Below are 17,136 nucleotides of genomic sequence, written 5' to 3' on the forward strand. Positions count from 1 at the left end.
TTAAGCAGTGTTTTTTTTTCCTCAATCACAATTATAACAACTTGTCTTCAGGCAGCAGGTTCTTGATACTTCATGCATGTTTAACTTTGAATATCCAATATTAATGTGTACTAGAGTTGCTGGAAGGTTAAAAATACAGCGAGTTCAGATTACAGCAATTTAGGCTTTCAGGGTGACATCTCTACAAAGTTGCACTGATGGTTTCATAAATCAGAACCAGGGGTGCAACAATCACCAATTTGTTCTATTGAAGGTGTGGTTCTCTTTCTTCTCAGCCGTGGGTTTCCCTACGTGAAAGTTCATTGTTGCCCACTAAGGTTGGAGGCTCACTCCTAAGAGTTCTGTCAATATCACTCAGCAGACGAGCTGCCTGAGCTCAGTCTGCCTCCCTGTGGACTAGCACCTGTCTGCCTTCCTCTCAGCACCAATCTAGGGCATCACAACTCAGCCTGTGAACTCACAGCTGAGCTGAGAGCAATGTGTGGAAAGCTTATGGGTATAAACCCATGTCTCTCACTTCATTCTGTGTCAATGTGTTGCAGCATTCACATTCCTGAAAATAAATAGCACTCAATTTTCCCGGCAGTTAAGGTGACTGAATTATAACTATGCACCGCAAAATGAAGTTTATTAAAAATCCCAAATTTATTATTCATTTCACCATCTCGAGCTGGCATACATCAAAAGAAAAACATCCAAATAGAAAGGTGTGAACAACGACCTTCGTATAACACTGTGCAGCTTTACACCACACTGTGTTTTAGTTTGCGATGTTTACTCTGATCCCTCACTCGGTTTTGTTATTTGAAACTTCCGTCCTTTTTAAACTGCGAGTAAGTGCCAGAGTAGGTTTAGAATGGTCAGTTTGGCGCTTCTATTGAACTTCAAGGTTTGTGTAAGTCATTATGATTATTCCGCAGGCCCCTAGAGATTAATCTGTGGAAAATTCACTTGTTGTTCAAACCACTTAGCAACTGTCAGAAGCTGCTTGTCGTGGAGAGCTCGTCCGATAAACTGGAGGCTGAGTGGGAGCCCCCTTTGTGATAGTGCGGTTGGAACAGTCACAGCTGGCAATCCTGAAAGAGAAAATGTGAAAAAAATGGAAAGTGAGTTTTTTTTTTGAAAAAAAAGTATCTGTCCAAACTATTTTACATTTCTTCCACATTCTGGCTGTTCTGTTTACAAATGAGGAGGTGTATGGACCGAAATCTAAAGCACGGAATGAGAAAAGGCCATTTGATGCATCAAGCCCTTTCATTCCACAGACTATATATAATCTACTGCATCATGAAATTCACTCAACCCGTTTAATCTCTTGAGGGCAGGTTTTTCTGTGCCTCCAAAAGGTAAGTCAAGTGAAACACCAGAATACTTTATAATTTGAGTTTGACTGAATCTCTTCCTTGACATCAAAGAACTAAGGGTCCTGCACCCACAGAACAATTATCTCTCTTAAAAGCATGTGATCATCTAGATGTTTATCCTGCGTGACTCTTGATCTATTTGCTAATCCGTTAATTTTGCAGATCTTTGCTCAAGATGCCAATTGACAAATTGTTGATTGTTTTAGCTGGGATGCTATGGCATATATCATTTTTTTAACATATTTATTTTAAGATCATCGATATTAAACTAATTTCTTTTAACTTTATACTCCTAATCCAAATTAAAAAAACAGGTTAGAGTATGTTAAACCCTGGTTCTCCTTTGAAACTTCTTTTCTATCAAAAAAAATCTGTGGTTCTGATCCTTTCTTTATACTTAAATCCTCGAACCATCTTTGTCTCATTTTTGTGACCTTTTTAATTGCATTAATGTCCTTTTGAAGGTAGTTTATCCAAAATAGGCTAAATGTGGTCCAAACAATGATCTATATAAAGTTTGATAACTTGTTTTAACTTATAGTTCAGCACATCCGAATATATGATAAACCCTGAGAGCAGTAGCTTCACAATGCCAGGATTTCACCTCCTCCTGACATGAAAGGAGCTATACCAAATGTAATGATACTATTATTTACTTTCAGTGAATGATCAATAATTCTTTTTTTCCTGTTCCTCCTTTACTGATTGACATCTCTCACTGACAGAAATCCTTTCATAGTTTACAGATGTCAAAGGTTTCTTGTTCCAATATGCATTACCTTGCATTATAATCTATTTAAATATTACAAATAATGATATACATTACTATAAAACACAGAAGCTGGAAATAGAAAATTGTTTGCCTCATGACAAATGCACAAAACACACAGAACAATAAACATGCTGTTGTTTTTTGAACTTGGGCTAGAACACAGAAAGATCTATCGGTTCGCAATGCACATTAACCAAAATATTCTGAGCAGCTTTCACGACATTATGATCAATAAATGCCACTGGAAAGTTTGAAGGCAGGTTTATATTTAGGTGAGTTTGCTTGGCAGCACATACACAAAAGTAGAAAGAATTATTCTTTGCTGTTTTTTAGCATTTTATGTTGGAACTTCTCAATGTGATTTACAGATAATTGCTGTCAAATATAATAATAATACTTGCATTTGGTAGAGAGCTTTTCACTCTGGGAGGACATCTCAAAGGAATTTTTAGATTTACTGTAAAATTTAGTGACTACATTTTGTTGGCGAAGGCAGTAACTTATTTGCACACAGCAATGTCCCACAAACAATCATGAAGTGAATGAGCAACTTTATCTGAAGGGTTGATGGCCAGGACATTGGGAGAAACTCCTGAAGACAGGAGTGCCTTCAAAAGGTAAGTCAAGGGAAGCACCAGAATGTAGATATTATATCCTCTATAATTCAAGCTTGACAGCTTGACTGAGTCTCATCCTTGGCTTCACATTGCCATAGCATTGTTTAGTAGCTGTTTTCATAGGGATTTCACAGGGATTCACGTTTCTATAGATGCATCAGCACTGCCTCACAAACAGTCATGAGATGAATGATCCATCAACAATCTTTAAGACCAAATAATACTTGCATTGACATAGTTCCTAGTATGTCAGAACTTTTCAAAGTGCTTTATAGCTAATTGCTGCCAAGTGTAGTGACTGCTTTTGGAGGCAAATATGGCAACAAGTTTGTGCAAAACAAGGTTCCCCAATCAGTCACGGGGTAAATTGTTGGCTCAAGCACTGGAAGAAACTTCCTTCTTTTCAAATTGTGTCAAGGGGTCTATCATTCAACTGAACAGAAAAACAGGGACTTATTTTAATGTCTCATCTGAAGGCCAGCACCTCCAACAATGCAGCATTCCCCAGGTTCTGCACTAGAGTGTCAGTCTATAAAATGAGCTCCAGTCCCAACGTGGGGTTTTAACCCACAACCTTCTGACCCAGAGACAAGAATATATATTTGATTATGACTGCAAGGCATGCACATACAGGGAAAGTATTTTAAAAGCAGTGATTAATTTTGTCAGGTGGGAAACCATTCTTTGGAAAGCATGTCTTACTATTGAGTTACTAACATTCTTTGTCAAGGTCTGTTTTTCAGTTTTAATCAACTTTAAAAACACCTATGAACTATTTAAAAATTCACAGAGTAAAATAGCTCACAAATCAATCCAGCAGTTGTGGATAAAGGGATGGATGTCCTATGATATATACCTGCTATGTTAGCAGACTGGGTAACGATGTCCTCCTGTGTACAGCGAGTCCTGTTGTCTTCTTTGATGAAGTCCAGATATGATAAAGCATCACTTAGAGTTGTGGGTGTCAGTAGAACATCAACTCCAGAACCAAAAACCTTCACAAAGTCATTGGCTATGAGGCGTCTCACCTGCTGTGCTTTTACAAAATAGCGCTCGTAATTCCTGAGAGGATTCAAGAGAGCAGGGATTCATTTTAAATACAAAATTCACAATCTAAAGGTGGAACACAGAGGAAGTCTGTTTATACCTGTGCTTACAGTTATTAAAATTGCTGTGTCACAAAATAATTTCTTGGTTTAAAACATGCATTTTTCAGAAAATTTGTTAAAACATTTTATAGGCCTTCTCCCCTTCATCTGTTGCTGCTCAGGTGTCTCTGGGTCTCTTTTCAGGACCTGCTTTACTCTGGGAATGTGGCTGGTCAGTCATTCAGTGCTATTTTCTCTCAATCTCTGACATAAAAAGGTAAGGGAGGCAGGACTACTTTCTCTATAGCAAGTTAAACAAAACTATTCAATAAAATATTGTTCCTATATTTTTTCTCTGCGTGTGGGCAAGTCCCCTTGTTAGTACTTGGCAACTGCCCACATTAACATGATTGAATCAGGAGCTTGTAGTGTGCAAGCTCAGACCTTGGGTTTCTTGAGCCAAATATGAATTGGGAACATTAGCAATGCCAGTTGAGACAAAATTGGCAACATATTTGCTTTATAGACCTATTAGGTCTCTTGAACCAAGGATCATATATTTCCAAGTCTCTGTCAGAGATTACTCTGTTTCAGCTGCTAGATCATGTGTGAGAGTAGCTCATGGAAGCTCTCTCAAATTTTCTTCCCTTTTCTTGGGACATGATTGCATTAAATAGCCAAGTTTCTCAACCCAGTGCTGAGAAAGCATCAAGCCTTTTGTACTGCATATATGTGCACCACATTGCCCGCTTACAGAATGATTGTAATGACTTCAGATGCCTCTCCCTGTGCAGACTGACAGATTTATTCTGCTGTTGTTTTCACAAAGTCTTCCAGGTTGTTTTTCCAATCTGTCCCCAACCTCCAAGAAAAATACACAATTAATCTATTAGTATTCATTAATGATCTTGATGCCATTATAACCACAGTAATGCTGTACTTGTTTACACAGACCGGCTATAGGTCTAAATCCCTGTCTGTGCTGAGATCAGTGATCTTGTCCCAGGCAGCAGTTGGGGAGTGATTGCTCTTGACCCCGTTGGGTTAGAGAAGAAAACTATTCAGGCAGGGTTCCCACTCCTGATCCTCACCTACACAGAATGACTCCAGCTAGAAGGGTGCACATACATGGGCATTGGGCCAGGGTAAGATGGAGCTTGGCTGAGATTTCATCAAGGTTAAATAGCCTGTCAATGGTCACACACGAATAAGGTTCACTTAGGTGAGGTGTTGTTTGAACCATACCCAAGTAGAAGGAAAAAAAGAGTCGTCCCCTTCTCTTCAAGAGAAAAGGGGAGAAAATCAGAGGAGAAAAATTGTCTTAAAACTTTATCACATGCCACTTAGTCTGCTGAGAAACAATCACATTAAAGCTGATGAAATTATAATAAGCAGTTAGAACCATTGCCTTACTGTTTTAAAAGAAAGTAGTTTCCTGCCAGAATTCGTCCTCGAACCACACTGTTGAACCCTTCATGTCTGGTTGCTGCGTACAAGGTTTCTGTTGAACTCTCTGCCTTGCTGCGGTGCCCTAAAAACACAAAACTATTAAAATAAGAAACCTGCACACAGATCGGACTTCCAAAGTCTACCAACAAAAAGCAACAACATGCGTTTATGTGGTGCCCTTCATGTAGGATAAGGTCTCGGAGCACTTTACAGTTCCGGATTTTAATAGTTTCAGGAACATTTCCAGCTTCCTGTAAGCAATTGTTCAGAGAGGCTTTTGTCTAATGGAGCAGGAAGGTGAAATGTGCTGGTAGCATAAACACCACCCCAAGGCAACGGGGCACTCATTCATTACTCAAACACTGGGAATATTTTGAAGAACACTTTGTTGTAACATCAGTTGATAAGAAGTTGATATCTTACAGAACAAAACTATAGGAAATAAAACAGCCAAAATGCATTGCTGTTTTTCTCTTTGTCTCTCTCCTTTCCCTCTATAATCTATTTGACACTTCAATGTTTATTAGGACCAATCAGTCATTAACTTGTTAGGATACGATGTCTTGTGTAAACCTTATTTTTGTGCTGCTTGGTAATGCTCCTTCACTCCACAACCTAACAAGGTAACAAAAGGCTATGAATTAAGCTCACTCAACACCAGCCTGAAGTAGCACAGATGACAAGGATGACTATGGTCCAGGATAGAAGAAAACACTTCTCTGAAATTCATCTAAACTTCTACATTGGTTGGTGCATTGATAGATTCAGGGAAATGCTGTAGAAACCAAAAGGAACAGTGAAATGGACATGGTGTGAGTGAGCCATCAAGCGAATTTTACATTGATCACGAAGATTCAATGCAACACGTCATAGGTAAGGAATACTTTAAAATTTGTTCTTGGGGCTATGGAATTTCACTGTTATGAACAACCTAAACATGTAGATGGGATCTCAGTTTAACATCTCATCCAAAGGATGGCACCTTGGACACTAATCACTAATGTCCCCAAAACGTTGAATGACCAATTTTATTTAGCAAGGGTATTGGGAGGAACTCCCTTAGTTTTTTGAATGGTGCCTTGGGATCCTTAACATCCACCTGAACAGGCAGACGGGGCCTTGGTTTAATGTGTCACACCCCCAGCACTGCATTGTCCCAAAGGCTTGAGCCAACAACTTTCTAACTCAGAGGTGAGAATGCTACCAACCAAGCCAGGCTGACACACCGACACAACTTGTGACATTGCTATGCTTTACAGACCTTAATTGAATACTTCAGTTAGTGCTTAACTAAGGAAATTAAAGTAACTAAGAAAACTGTTTGTTTTAGTCCACAATGTGAATGGTTTCATACCGTATTCCAGTCCATCGAACCGTGCCATATTTGATGCTACCTCTGCTGTGCACAACACATGATAACAAACAATTGAGTACGGAGTATGAGGTAGGGAGACTTCAAGAACTCGGGCACCTGCATTTTCAAATAGATCTGCAGCCTTTGTCCAGTTTTCCACAATTTCACTGGACAATCCAGGAGCATGATATTCCTTTCAAAAACAGAAATGGAAAATGGTTAAAAGCAAGGAAAGTCACTGTATTTCCCATTTACTATTAACAGCTAATTAACTACCAATGTTATGTAACATCTGATCTCCTAGATGATTAAGAAGCAAATACAACAACAACAAAATTACATTTGTATAGCGCTTTTCATGTCGGGAGGACGTCCCACTTTCAGCTGGGGTATGAAAGTCCAATGTAGTTCTTCATCAGTCAGAGTGGAAGCCGATTTGATAACAACTTTTAAGAGAAAAGTATATAATTATTTGGGGAGGACAAGTTTGCAGGGCTATGGGGAGAGCCCGGGGGAGCGGGATTGAATTGGATAGCTCTTTCAAAGAGCAGGCACAGACACGATAGGCCGAATGGTCTCCTCCACTGTTTATAGTTCCTTTACAGAAATCCTTCTGTGCTGTATAATTGTATGGTTCTATGGTTAATGTTGTTCAACTGATTGGAGGCAGAATTGTAATGTTTGATTTCATATTTGAAGTACTGGCTTCTGAACATGTTGAGAATGTTGAGCTTGCTGTCAATAAATCAAAAAATGAACATATTCTCATTGACATTTTTTAGTGAAGTTCTGTTAAACATAATATACAAAACAGAAGTTGAAAAGTAGTAAGTATAAACTTTAGCCCTCTATTCATGGAAGGTACAAACCTTTAAACAAATTCTGATTCCACTTTCTTCCACACTATTAATATATGGTATTTCCCAGCCATTATTTTCCCACAAGACCACAACTTACTGAAAGATGTGCCATCAACATTTTATGGATAAAAAAGGACTGCAGCAGGTACGAAAACAAGAGAGAAAGTGAAGCAAAATAGTTTTTATGCCTTTTTCTGTTGAAGTATTTGCGTGCTTCCTCTATTGATCTCTGCAAAACTATTATCATTTTGAAACTTGGTAATAGCAGAACTGATTACATTTCTTTACCGAAATAGCACTACTGTTTATGGTTCCCCTTTACAGAAATCCTAATTCAAACAGAAAATACTGCAAAATGTAACAAAATGATCACAATGCAATGAAATACGTGAGACTCGTCTAACAACAGGGACTAAAATCATTCCTTCTAAAAATATTGAGAACTCACCTTTGGAATACCTATAGACAGATTTCTTATATCTATTTCATCAGGTAATTCGAAGGGTTCAAAAGGTTCCTGTCTAGTTGTTGAGTCTTTGGGATCATGCCCAGCAAGTACACCTATTACAGATACAACAGATTCAATTAGCATTACCATGCAGCACAAGACACAGGACATCCTATTTGAACAGGTCAATGACTGACTAGACCTGCTAAACACTGGTGTAAAATAGCTTTTGAAGGTCACTTCAGAAAATGATTATGCCATCTCAGACATTTGAGTCTCATCATTTTATTATTTATTTTGGAACTTCCAAATTTTCTTTTATATTTAAATTGACACCCTCTATTTGGTTGTTATTCCTGCCATTCCTTCACTGAGGGAACATGCAGGTAGCTTGCTCTTAGGCTTCTTCTTGCATGACAACAACAACTTGCATTTATATAGCATTTATTTCCACAGGGTAGCGTCTCAGGGCGCTGAACAATGACGAAGCTTGATGCCAAGTCAGGGGCTCAATAAACTTCTGCTATATGTTTTGTGAAATGGCCCTGGAGGAATCTCTCGCCTTTCTGATTTGTTGAGAGGGCTGATGATACAACGAGAAGAACTTCATTTTAGGTTCAACAACACAAGATTACATTTGTATAGCGCCTTTCACGTCGAGAGGACGTCCCATTATTATTATTACTATTATTTATATGGTCCCACAACATTACAGGTTCAATGCATTAGAAGAAACCCAAAGAGTAAAGATATGACCAATGCACTGACTGTCACATAGCACTACCAGGCCTTTTAAGATTGATTATTTAGAATTTCTTCAATAAGTGGTGTTCAGAGGTTCAACACACAACAATAAAATTACATTTGTATAGCGTCTTTCATGTCGGGAGGACGTCCCAATCTGGACAATCAGGGATCTGCACCCGAGCTGGTGGTTGGGATCAGGAGGGGTGGAGGACGGGGAGGGTGCGCGAAGGCACGGTCGAAGAGGAGGGTGTTGAGACGGGTCTTGAAGGAGGCAAGGGAGGGGGCCTTTATGTGGGATTAATTTATCGGAATGCTTTACAGTGACAGGGTTCCACAGAGATGGCTAGTAGTAGTTATTCTGAGACAAAGTATACTTCTTATGACTATTATTTATACGGTCCCACAACATTTCAGGCAAGATTGTGATGACCACAAAGTACCAATATCCTAGTCTTCAACCTTTGAACCTCAAACCACTGAGCTGCAGGACTGCACTTTATTTATCCAATGCAACATCATTTCCGAGTTCCGTAGTGGCTGTTAAAGCAAGTTGTGTGGCAAGCTCTATTGACAGAGGAGCAGCAGAAAAAGCACACCATTCGAACAACACACTTAAACAGAACTTATTCAATGTTAAAATAGAAGGTACCTAGTACAGTGCTTGCATCATCTACACATCTGGTCAGAATGCCAGGAACATCCATGGAGTTGACCAAGGGTATGAGGCCATGACGAGAGATGAGTCCGTAGGAACACTTGAAGCCTACAATCCCACAGTGGGCAGCAGGATTACGTGTTGAGCCGCCTGTGTCTGAGCCTAAAGCCCTGAGAGGAAACATTTCCCCCTGTTAACATCTTTGTGCCATCATCACACTTCGACTGTCACATTGCATGAGGCACTGCTTAACAAAATGACAACACTGGAAACAAAGGAATTTCAGTTCAAAGATGAACAAATAAGGAAATCAGGGGAAAAAAAGAATAAAAACTAAGTGAAAATTAAAGATGGGAAAAAGAATGTTTTTGCTGTATTTCAGACTAGTTTTTAAGGATAGGGAAAAAAGTGGCAAACAACAACAAATTTCATTTATATAGTGCATTTCACATCAGGGTGGGGGGCGCGGGTAAGTAAAATGGGAATAAGTAAAGATTAATAACATAGGAATAAGGAAGAATCCTGGATACCGGGAATCTGGAAATTGTTCATTCCATCTTGGGTGGTAATGAAGGGATTTACAATTAAAAGCCTATCTAAAGGGCTTGAATGTCCACAAATATGAATACCACCAAATATCTGTTTATGAACTAGATGGAATATATTCTAGATTAATGTCTCTGGAAGCTCCATAAAAACAGCATTTATGAGGGACCCCAATAACTTAGTGGGTATTAAATTGTCCAGTCATATAGACTAGGAAACTTGGATACAATCCGGAAAGGAAGGGCAAGGGAGAAGAGAGAGGAGAGAGAGAGAGAGGGGAGGTGGGGGAACGACTGGAGGTAGGGCGAAAAGAGGGGAGGGGGATGGGAGGGGGACAGGGAAGGGAGAGGATTAGAAATAGACAGAAAAGGAAGGAGGAAGGAACGAAAATTAAAAGGATTCTGAGTAAAGAGATGTTAGAGTACTCACGCAAAACACGTCAGTGAAGCTACAGCTGCAGCACTGCCACCAGAGCTACCACCACTTATCACCCAATCAGAGTCTTCCTTGTCGTGACTCTGAAGATGTTTCTCTCTAAACTGTCTGGAATATCCCCATGGATTTCTCACTGGTCCAAAGATGCTGTCAGTGTTCCCAGACCTGGGGAATTAATAGGGTTATTGTCATAGCAAATGCTTTGAATAGAGCTTGCCACATAATTTGCTTTAACCACCATTACGGAACTCGGAGATGATGTTGCATTGGATAAATAAAGTGCAGTCCTGTAGCTCAGTGGTTGGAGCACTCGCCTCGCGAGGAAATGACCTGGGTTCGATTCCCGGCAAGGTGAAACGTTGGGCAAGTTTCCTTACTCCACATGCCTCTGTTTACCTAGCAGTAAGTAGGAACCCAGTTATTAGTTGATTGGCGGATCGCTTTTCTGGGTGTAATAATTCCTCAAAGAAAAAACAAAAAATTGTTCACTCAATCCATGACTGTTTGTGGGATGCTGCTGTGTGCAATTGGCTGCTGCGTTTCCCCCACAAAATATACAGTCAATTTATTTTACAGTATATTCTGTGTGGCGCTTTGAGACGTCTCGCAGATGCGATAAAGCGCTATAGCAAATGCAAGGATTATTATTATTAAAAATGCTTACTGTGTTTCTGAGCCACACTGATCACAAGGGAAGCAGCTTTGATCCCAGGTCTGATCTGAGTCAGCTGATCTCAGTCGGGTAAATGTCTGAGCTAGTGAGGGGAAAACTTTTTTCATACATATATCTTATGTATAAAATTAGGGCTAAAATTTCCAAATACTTTTCAGTGACCCCTATTGGAGAGCACAGATGAACAGGATCATATCCTCTATGGTTAAATATCCTGCTGACACTGGGCCCGCAAGTAAAGGATTAATTGGTGTGAGGTAATGGAATGCTGCTTCACTCCAACAAGCACCAGAAGAGAAGAAAAGGGGCAGTAAACTGGGCAGGGAAAGCACAATGAAAACCTTTTTTGAACTGTGATGCAAAAGATACAGTATTCAAATTCCTTTATTTTAAATCAAAAACTGCACAATGACAAATAACTGCATTGTTAAATAATTATTTTCACAATATATCCTGATGCAGGAAACAGGATATTAATTAATTAATCAATTAATTAATTAATCCTTGCATTTGATATAGGGCTTTTCACGTCTTCTAGACATCTCAAAGCGCTTCACAGAATATACTGTAAAGTGAATTAACTGTATATTTGTGGGCGAAACGCGGCAGCCAATTGCGCACAGCAGTGTCCCACAAACAGATGTGGATTGAAATGACCAATTTTTTTTGAGGGATTATTATCAGGTGTGTGGAGTAATGAAACCTGCCCAAGGTTTCGCCCTCTGCCGGGAATAGAACCTAGTGTCTCGCTTGCAAAGCGAGTGCTCTAACCACTGAGCTACAGGATTCCACATCACTACAACAACAACAACAACAACAAGATTCCATTTATAAAGCGCCTTTCACGTCAGGAGGACGTCCCAAGGCGCTGCACAGTTGGGTCATGACCCGAGCAGGGGGGAAATGGTCAGGGTGAGGGGAGGGAAGGGAGGGAGAGAGGAGGGGGGAAATGGTCAGGGTGAGGGGAGGGAAGGGAGGGAGAGAGGAGGGGGAAATGGTCAGGGTGAGGGGAGGGAAGGGAGGGAGCGAGGAGGGGGGAAATGGTCAGGGTGAGGGGAGGGAAGGGAGGGAGCGAGGAGGGGAAGAGAGTCGAGAGGGGAGCTGAAGGCACTACAACTAAAGATTAGGATTTGTTTTTAAGAGATAGCTATGAGTAACAAAATACAATAGATTCATAATCTAGGTTGACAATGCAATGCAGGAAGAAGAGAGAACTGCATTTTTATAGGTATCTTCTTTCAGATGACAAGTGTCTGTTCAGATCAGCATTAAAAATTCCATGGCACTATTTTGAAGAGGGCTATAATATTCTCAATGCATTCTGGCCAATATTCTTCCCTCACTCAAATTCACCAAAAGTAGTTTAGTTGGTTGTTAATCTCAGTTTTGTTTGTGCCTTACATAATGTGAGGTGTACAGCATTCTTACCCCATTGCAAATTCATCTAGATTGGTTTTCCCCATAAGGACAGCACCTTGATCCAGTAACTTCTGCACTACTGTGGCATTAAATGGTGGAATATAGCCTAAGATCAAAAGAAGAAGCTCATTAGAAATGCCTTGAAGCTGCACATCAATTTGATACAGTGGAAGTGGTTTAGTCAAAATACAGTATTTTAATTTGTGTGATATTTTTACAATCATTATTTTTCATACTGAAATATACTAGCATAGTATCCATTATTTTGGATAACACTGTAAAAATGTCCCACGATGTTAATCAACAGCAGTTTACCAATTAGCAATAATTAATACTTAAACGGCTATCGAAATTTACAGCACAGGAGACCATTTGGCATATCGTGCCTATCTTTTTCCTCTCTTTTCCCCCCTCTCCACTGCCATATTACAACAACAACTTGGATTTATATAGCGCCTTCCACGCCGGACGGCATCTCAGAGCGCTTAGTTTAAGCCCTCCTCCACTCAGAAAACATTCAAACATTTTATTTCAGAGTAAATTGAATTGATCAATTTTTATTTGAAAATAAATTACCTTTTAGAATCTTTGAGGCACATGTGGTCTCGATATTTGCTGTGCTAAAGTTATCCTTAACAGCAACTGGAATTCCATCTAAGGGACCTAGAGGCTTTCCTGCATGGAACACGAAGGAGAAATGTTAAGACATCTAATCAAACCCATCTCCTGTCTCAGATCACAATCTCCATTGAAATAGAAGATGCCAAAATAAACTTTACAACTCTCTCCATGGCACAGCCGTCATGCACCTCCTGGTGGCTGCTTACAGGACTGCATAGCGAAGCAAGGAATAGACCCGTCTGCTGGACCTTCTGTAGGATGGTGTACAGCCTCAATTACTCCAACGCCATGCTTGCTGGTCTCTCCAGCTCTTCTCTATACTGTATACACTGCAGATCATGTCCTCTCTTGCATCAGGTTCTACAAACCTTCCCCCCATTCTCACTTGGCTTCACTAACTCTCCATTCCCCTGCGGATTGAAGTTAAGTTCCTTGTTGTGTTCAAATCCCTCCAGTCTTGCCCCTCTCTATGTCATCCTGTAAAACTACGCTCCAGCCACTCCTTCAGCAAACATCAGTTTTCTCCCTGATCGGGCCCCCTTCAGTGGGTGAGTTATCAGCTATTCTGCTTCTCCATCCCTTCCTCTGGAACTCCATCCCGGAGCTCCTCCACCTTGCTTCTCTCCCTCCGCCTTCAAAATCCATCTTAAGCTTTATCTTTTGAACCATGTTTGTAGCCACCTTCCTCTTCCCCAACTCCCACCTCCAGCTCAGGCTCCCAGTCAACTCTCTGAAGCGCTTTGAGAGATCTTCCTGATGAGAAATGAGCTATATATATATATATATAGTGCAGGCAGATTTTGTCAGCAATTTCAGGAGGGAATTTAGAAATCAATTGAAAAGTTTGAGATAGAGTAGGGTAGGATTATCTTCACTTTGAGACAAGCCAGTTGAACTGGAATAGTCTTATACATTCTTATGCAGCAGAAAAAATGGACATTACCTCTTTTCAGTCTTTTATCTGCTTCTGCAGCCTGTTTTACGGCAAGTTGCTCAGTGACAGTGATATAAGCATTGAAGATCTTTGTTTCCCTGATTAAAGACAGACATCTCTGGCACAGTTCTGTTGAACTGATTTGACCTTCTCTTAAGGCTCGAGTAATCTGCAATTCAAGAGAATGTAGTTAATAGACAGGAAATACATTGGATATGAACACACTACCCCACACCTGAGAATCTATGTCTTGTCTATCTCATAAGTACTCAAAACATCACTAATATCTTTTACCAATGAGCAAAGCATTTAAGCTTACTATCACACAAATACTGTACTCTAGTTACCATGTAACAGTCCATAAATTACACTTGAACTAATAAGAATAAAGACCATTCTAAACATGACTTGTACTTAGCTGTGGACAGGTTATGTTTATCGAAATTTACAGCACAGGAGACCATTTGGCATATCATGCCTATGCTGACCCTATAAAATAGCTTGCAATTTAGACCCATTCACCTGCCTTTCCCCCCTACCAGCTGCTCCATAATTACAGTGAAAGGCTATTTTTCAGAAGTTTGGACAAGTTCCAAACTCATTAGTTGATAGTTAGTTGTTTTGGAGAGGGAGCTAAGACCACCCTACCCTTTAGGGATTTGGCTTGGAGGATTAAGAGGAGCTGATTAGGATGATTCCCTGCCCCCGAAGTGACTGGTCTGCCCATCCAAGTCATGCTGATCAGCCAGGTTGGGTGTGCTGTCATCAGTATGCAGAGTACTGTGAACCTGCCTGGCTTAGGAGAGACAGAGCAGCTTGGTGAGGACTGGAGTGATGGACATGCAGAGTTTGGTGCAGGTGAGAATTTAGGTAGCTGAGTTTTCAATCTGTTTATCAAGAGTGAAGTTAATGAGATCAGTGAGGAGTAAATTAGAAAAGTTCAGCCAGGAGGTGTCAAAGGCGTGGGTTAAGGTTTCAACAGCATTTAAAATCAGGTAGGGCAGTGGTGGGCGATGTAGCATAGGTGAAGAAAAGCAAAGCACTTTTGGTTAGAGATGGATGTGAGGAGAAACGAGAGCTGAAGAATGAAATGGTTGCCAAGGACCACGCACTGGTTTAGTGAGTTTGAAAGACAGACCAAGCAGCATTAAGGAGGTCAGAGTCAGAAGTGAGGGGGGCATTAGTAGGAGACGAGCCTTAGGTTTGTTGTTTTCAGTTGCAGGAAATTTTGGGCCATCCAGGCCTTGATGTCTGGCAGGCAAGTGGACAGAACATCAGTGGGCCTGGATATAAGAGTGGAAACGAAAAAATAGATTTGGAAGTCATCTGCATATGTGTGTAAGTTGAGAAAAGGGGGCAATAAACCTGCTGAAGGAATTTCAACAATCCTTCTTGTGAAGGGGAATAAGAGAGGATATATAGAGGAAGCAGCAGGGATTATCGGGAGGCAAAGCACCGACGTGCAGGGAGTACAGCCAATAAGAGGCAGACCTTGTCAACAGGAGTCAAGATTGTTGAAGAGTATTCAAAACCAACGAGGATGCATAAGGAACCTTTGCTGTGATAAATAGGCTACATATAACTGAAGAAAATAGAAAAGCTAAAAACTTGTGATAAGCAAAGGAGGAGGGGAGATTGATTGATGAGAACAGGGAAACAGGCAGGAAATGGGATGACTAGAAGAGATCCTGATACAATAACATTAGGGGACGAAACTGTTGTTACCTATTCTGCAACTACTCCTGTGACAAGTATACTTGTTCTTTTAATGAAATATTGAACAATATATACACTTGATGTGTCTGATTTCATAACACTGACCACTCCCATCTCTCAGTCTTCTCGTGTCTCTCTCATTCAGTCTTTCTCTCTCTCTCTCTCTGCATCTGTTACTCTCTGACTTCTCCCCCTCTCTCAATCTATCTCTGTTAGTCTCTGGCCTCACCCTCTCTGTCTCTGTTACACCCTGACCTCTCCCCACTCTCTGCATCTCTGTTACTATCTGACCTCTTCCCCCACCACCTCGCTCTCTGTCACTCTCTGTCTCTCTCTCTGTGTCTGTTACTCTGTCTCTCTCTGTGTGTCTGTCATTCTCTGTCTCTCTCTGTCTGTTACTCTCTGACCTCTCTCCCCCTAGCCTCTCTCTCTCTCTCTGTCTTTCTCTGTGTCTGTTACTCTCTATTGTCTGTGGCTCTCTCTGTGTCTGTTACTCTGTCTGTCTTCTGTGTCTGTTACTCTCTCTGTCTTTCTGTGTCTGTTACTCTCTCCCTGTCTCTCTGTGTCTGTCATTCTCTGTCTCTCTCTGTCTGTTACTCTCTGACCTCTCTCCCCCTAGCCTCTCTCTCTCTCTCTGTCTCTCTGTCTCTTTTTCTGTGTCTGTTACTCTCTCTCCCTCTGTGTCTGTTACTCTATATGTGTCTGTGGCTCTCTCTGTGTCTGTTACTCTCTCTGTCTTTCTGTGTCTGTTACTCTCTCTCTCTGTCTCTGTGTCTGTTACTCTCTGTGTGTTACTCTCTCTCTGTCTGTTACTCTCTCTCTCTGTCTGTTACTCTCTCTCTCTGTCTGTTACTCTCTCTCTCTCTGTTACTCTCTCCCTCTTTTTCCCTCTCTCTCTGTGCTTGTTACTCTCTCTCTCTCTCCGTGTCACTCACTCTTTGTTACTCTCTCTCTGTCTTTCTGTCTGTTATGGCCTCACCCCACCCTACCTCTGCGACCTAACACCCTACCAACCCGCCCGCTCCCTCTGCTCAGCCGGCTGTGGCCTGCTCCATGTCCCCCGACTCACCCGCCCCACCATTAGCGGGAGAGCCTTCAGCCACTCTGCCCCCAACCTCTGGAATTCCATCCCTCAATCACTCCGCCTCACCCCCTCCTTAGCCTCCTTCAAGTCACACCTCAAAACCCTCCTCTTGAACCATGCCACCGGCCACCCCCCCTTCCCCTCCCCTCCCTTCTCCGTCCCTGACCCCAGCTCGGGTCTGAAATCTGTACACTGTCCAACGTCTTGGGACGTCCTCCCAACGTGAAAGGCGCTATACAAATGTAATCTTGTTGTTGTTGTTACTCTCTCTCGCTCTCTTTATGTCTGTTACTCTCTCTATCTCGCTGTGTCCGTTACTCTCTCTCTGCCTCTCTGTGTCGGTTACTCTCTCTC

General features: G+C 41.1%; 1 protein-coding gene across 1 annotated transcript in view; it reads right to left on the reverse strand.

Annotated features, from left to right (window-relative positions):
• Positions 1-872: 872 nt before the first annotated feature.
• The window catches only part of LOC103182202 (glutaminyl-tRNA amidotransferase subunit QRSL1), a 20,847-nt gene continuing 4,583 nt past the window's right edge, over positions 873-17,136 (reverse strand). The window contains exons 2-11 of the mRNA XM_042345194.1: positions 13,992-14,151; positions 13,004-13,102; positions 12,437-12,533; positions 10,330-10,500; positions 9,349-9,524; positions 7,953-8,065; positions 6,645-6,837; positions 5,255-5,372; positions 3,610-3,815; positions 873-1,076 (exon numbers count right to left, since the gene is read on the reverse strand). Of these exons, the coding sequence (XP_042201128.1) occupies positions 925-1,076; positions 3,610-3,815; positions 5,255-5,372; positions 6,645-6,837; positions 7,953-8,065; positions 9,349-9,524; positions 10,330-10,500; positions 12,437-12,533; positions 13,004-13,102; positions 13,992-14,151 (1,485 nt within the window). The 3' untranslated portion in view covers positions 873-924. The remainder of the gene's footprint in view (positions 1,077-3,609; positions 3,816-5,254; positions 5,373-6,644; positions 6,838-7,952; positions 8,066-9,348; positions 9,525-10,329; positions 10,501-12,436; positions 12,534-13,003; positions 13,103-13,991; positions 14,152-17,136) is intronic.

This window comes from Callorhinchus milii, unplaced genomic scaffold (assembly GCF_018977255.1).
Source record: "Callorhinchus milii isolate IMCB2004 unplaced genomic scaffold, IMCB_Cmil_1.0 Scaffold33, whole genome shotgun sequence".
NCBI classification, from domain to species: domain Eukaryota; kingdom Metazoa; phylum Chordata; class Chondrichthyes; order Chimaeriformes; family Callorhinchidae; genus Callorhinchus; species Callorhinchus milii.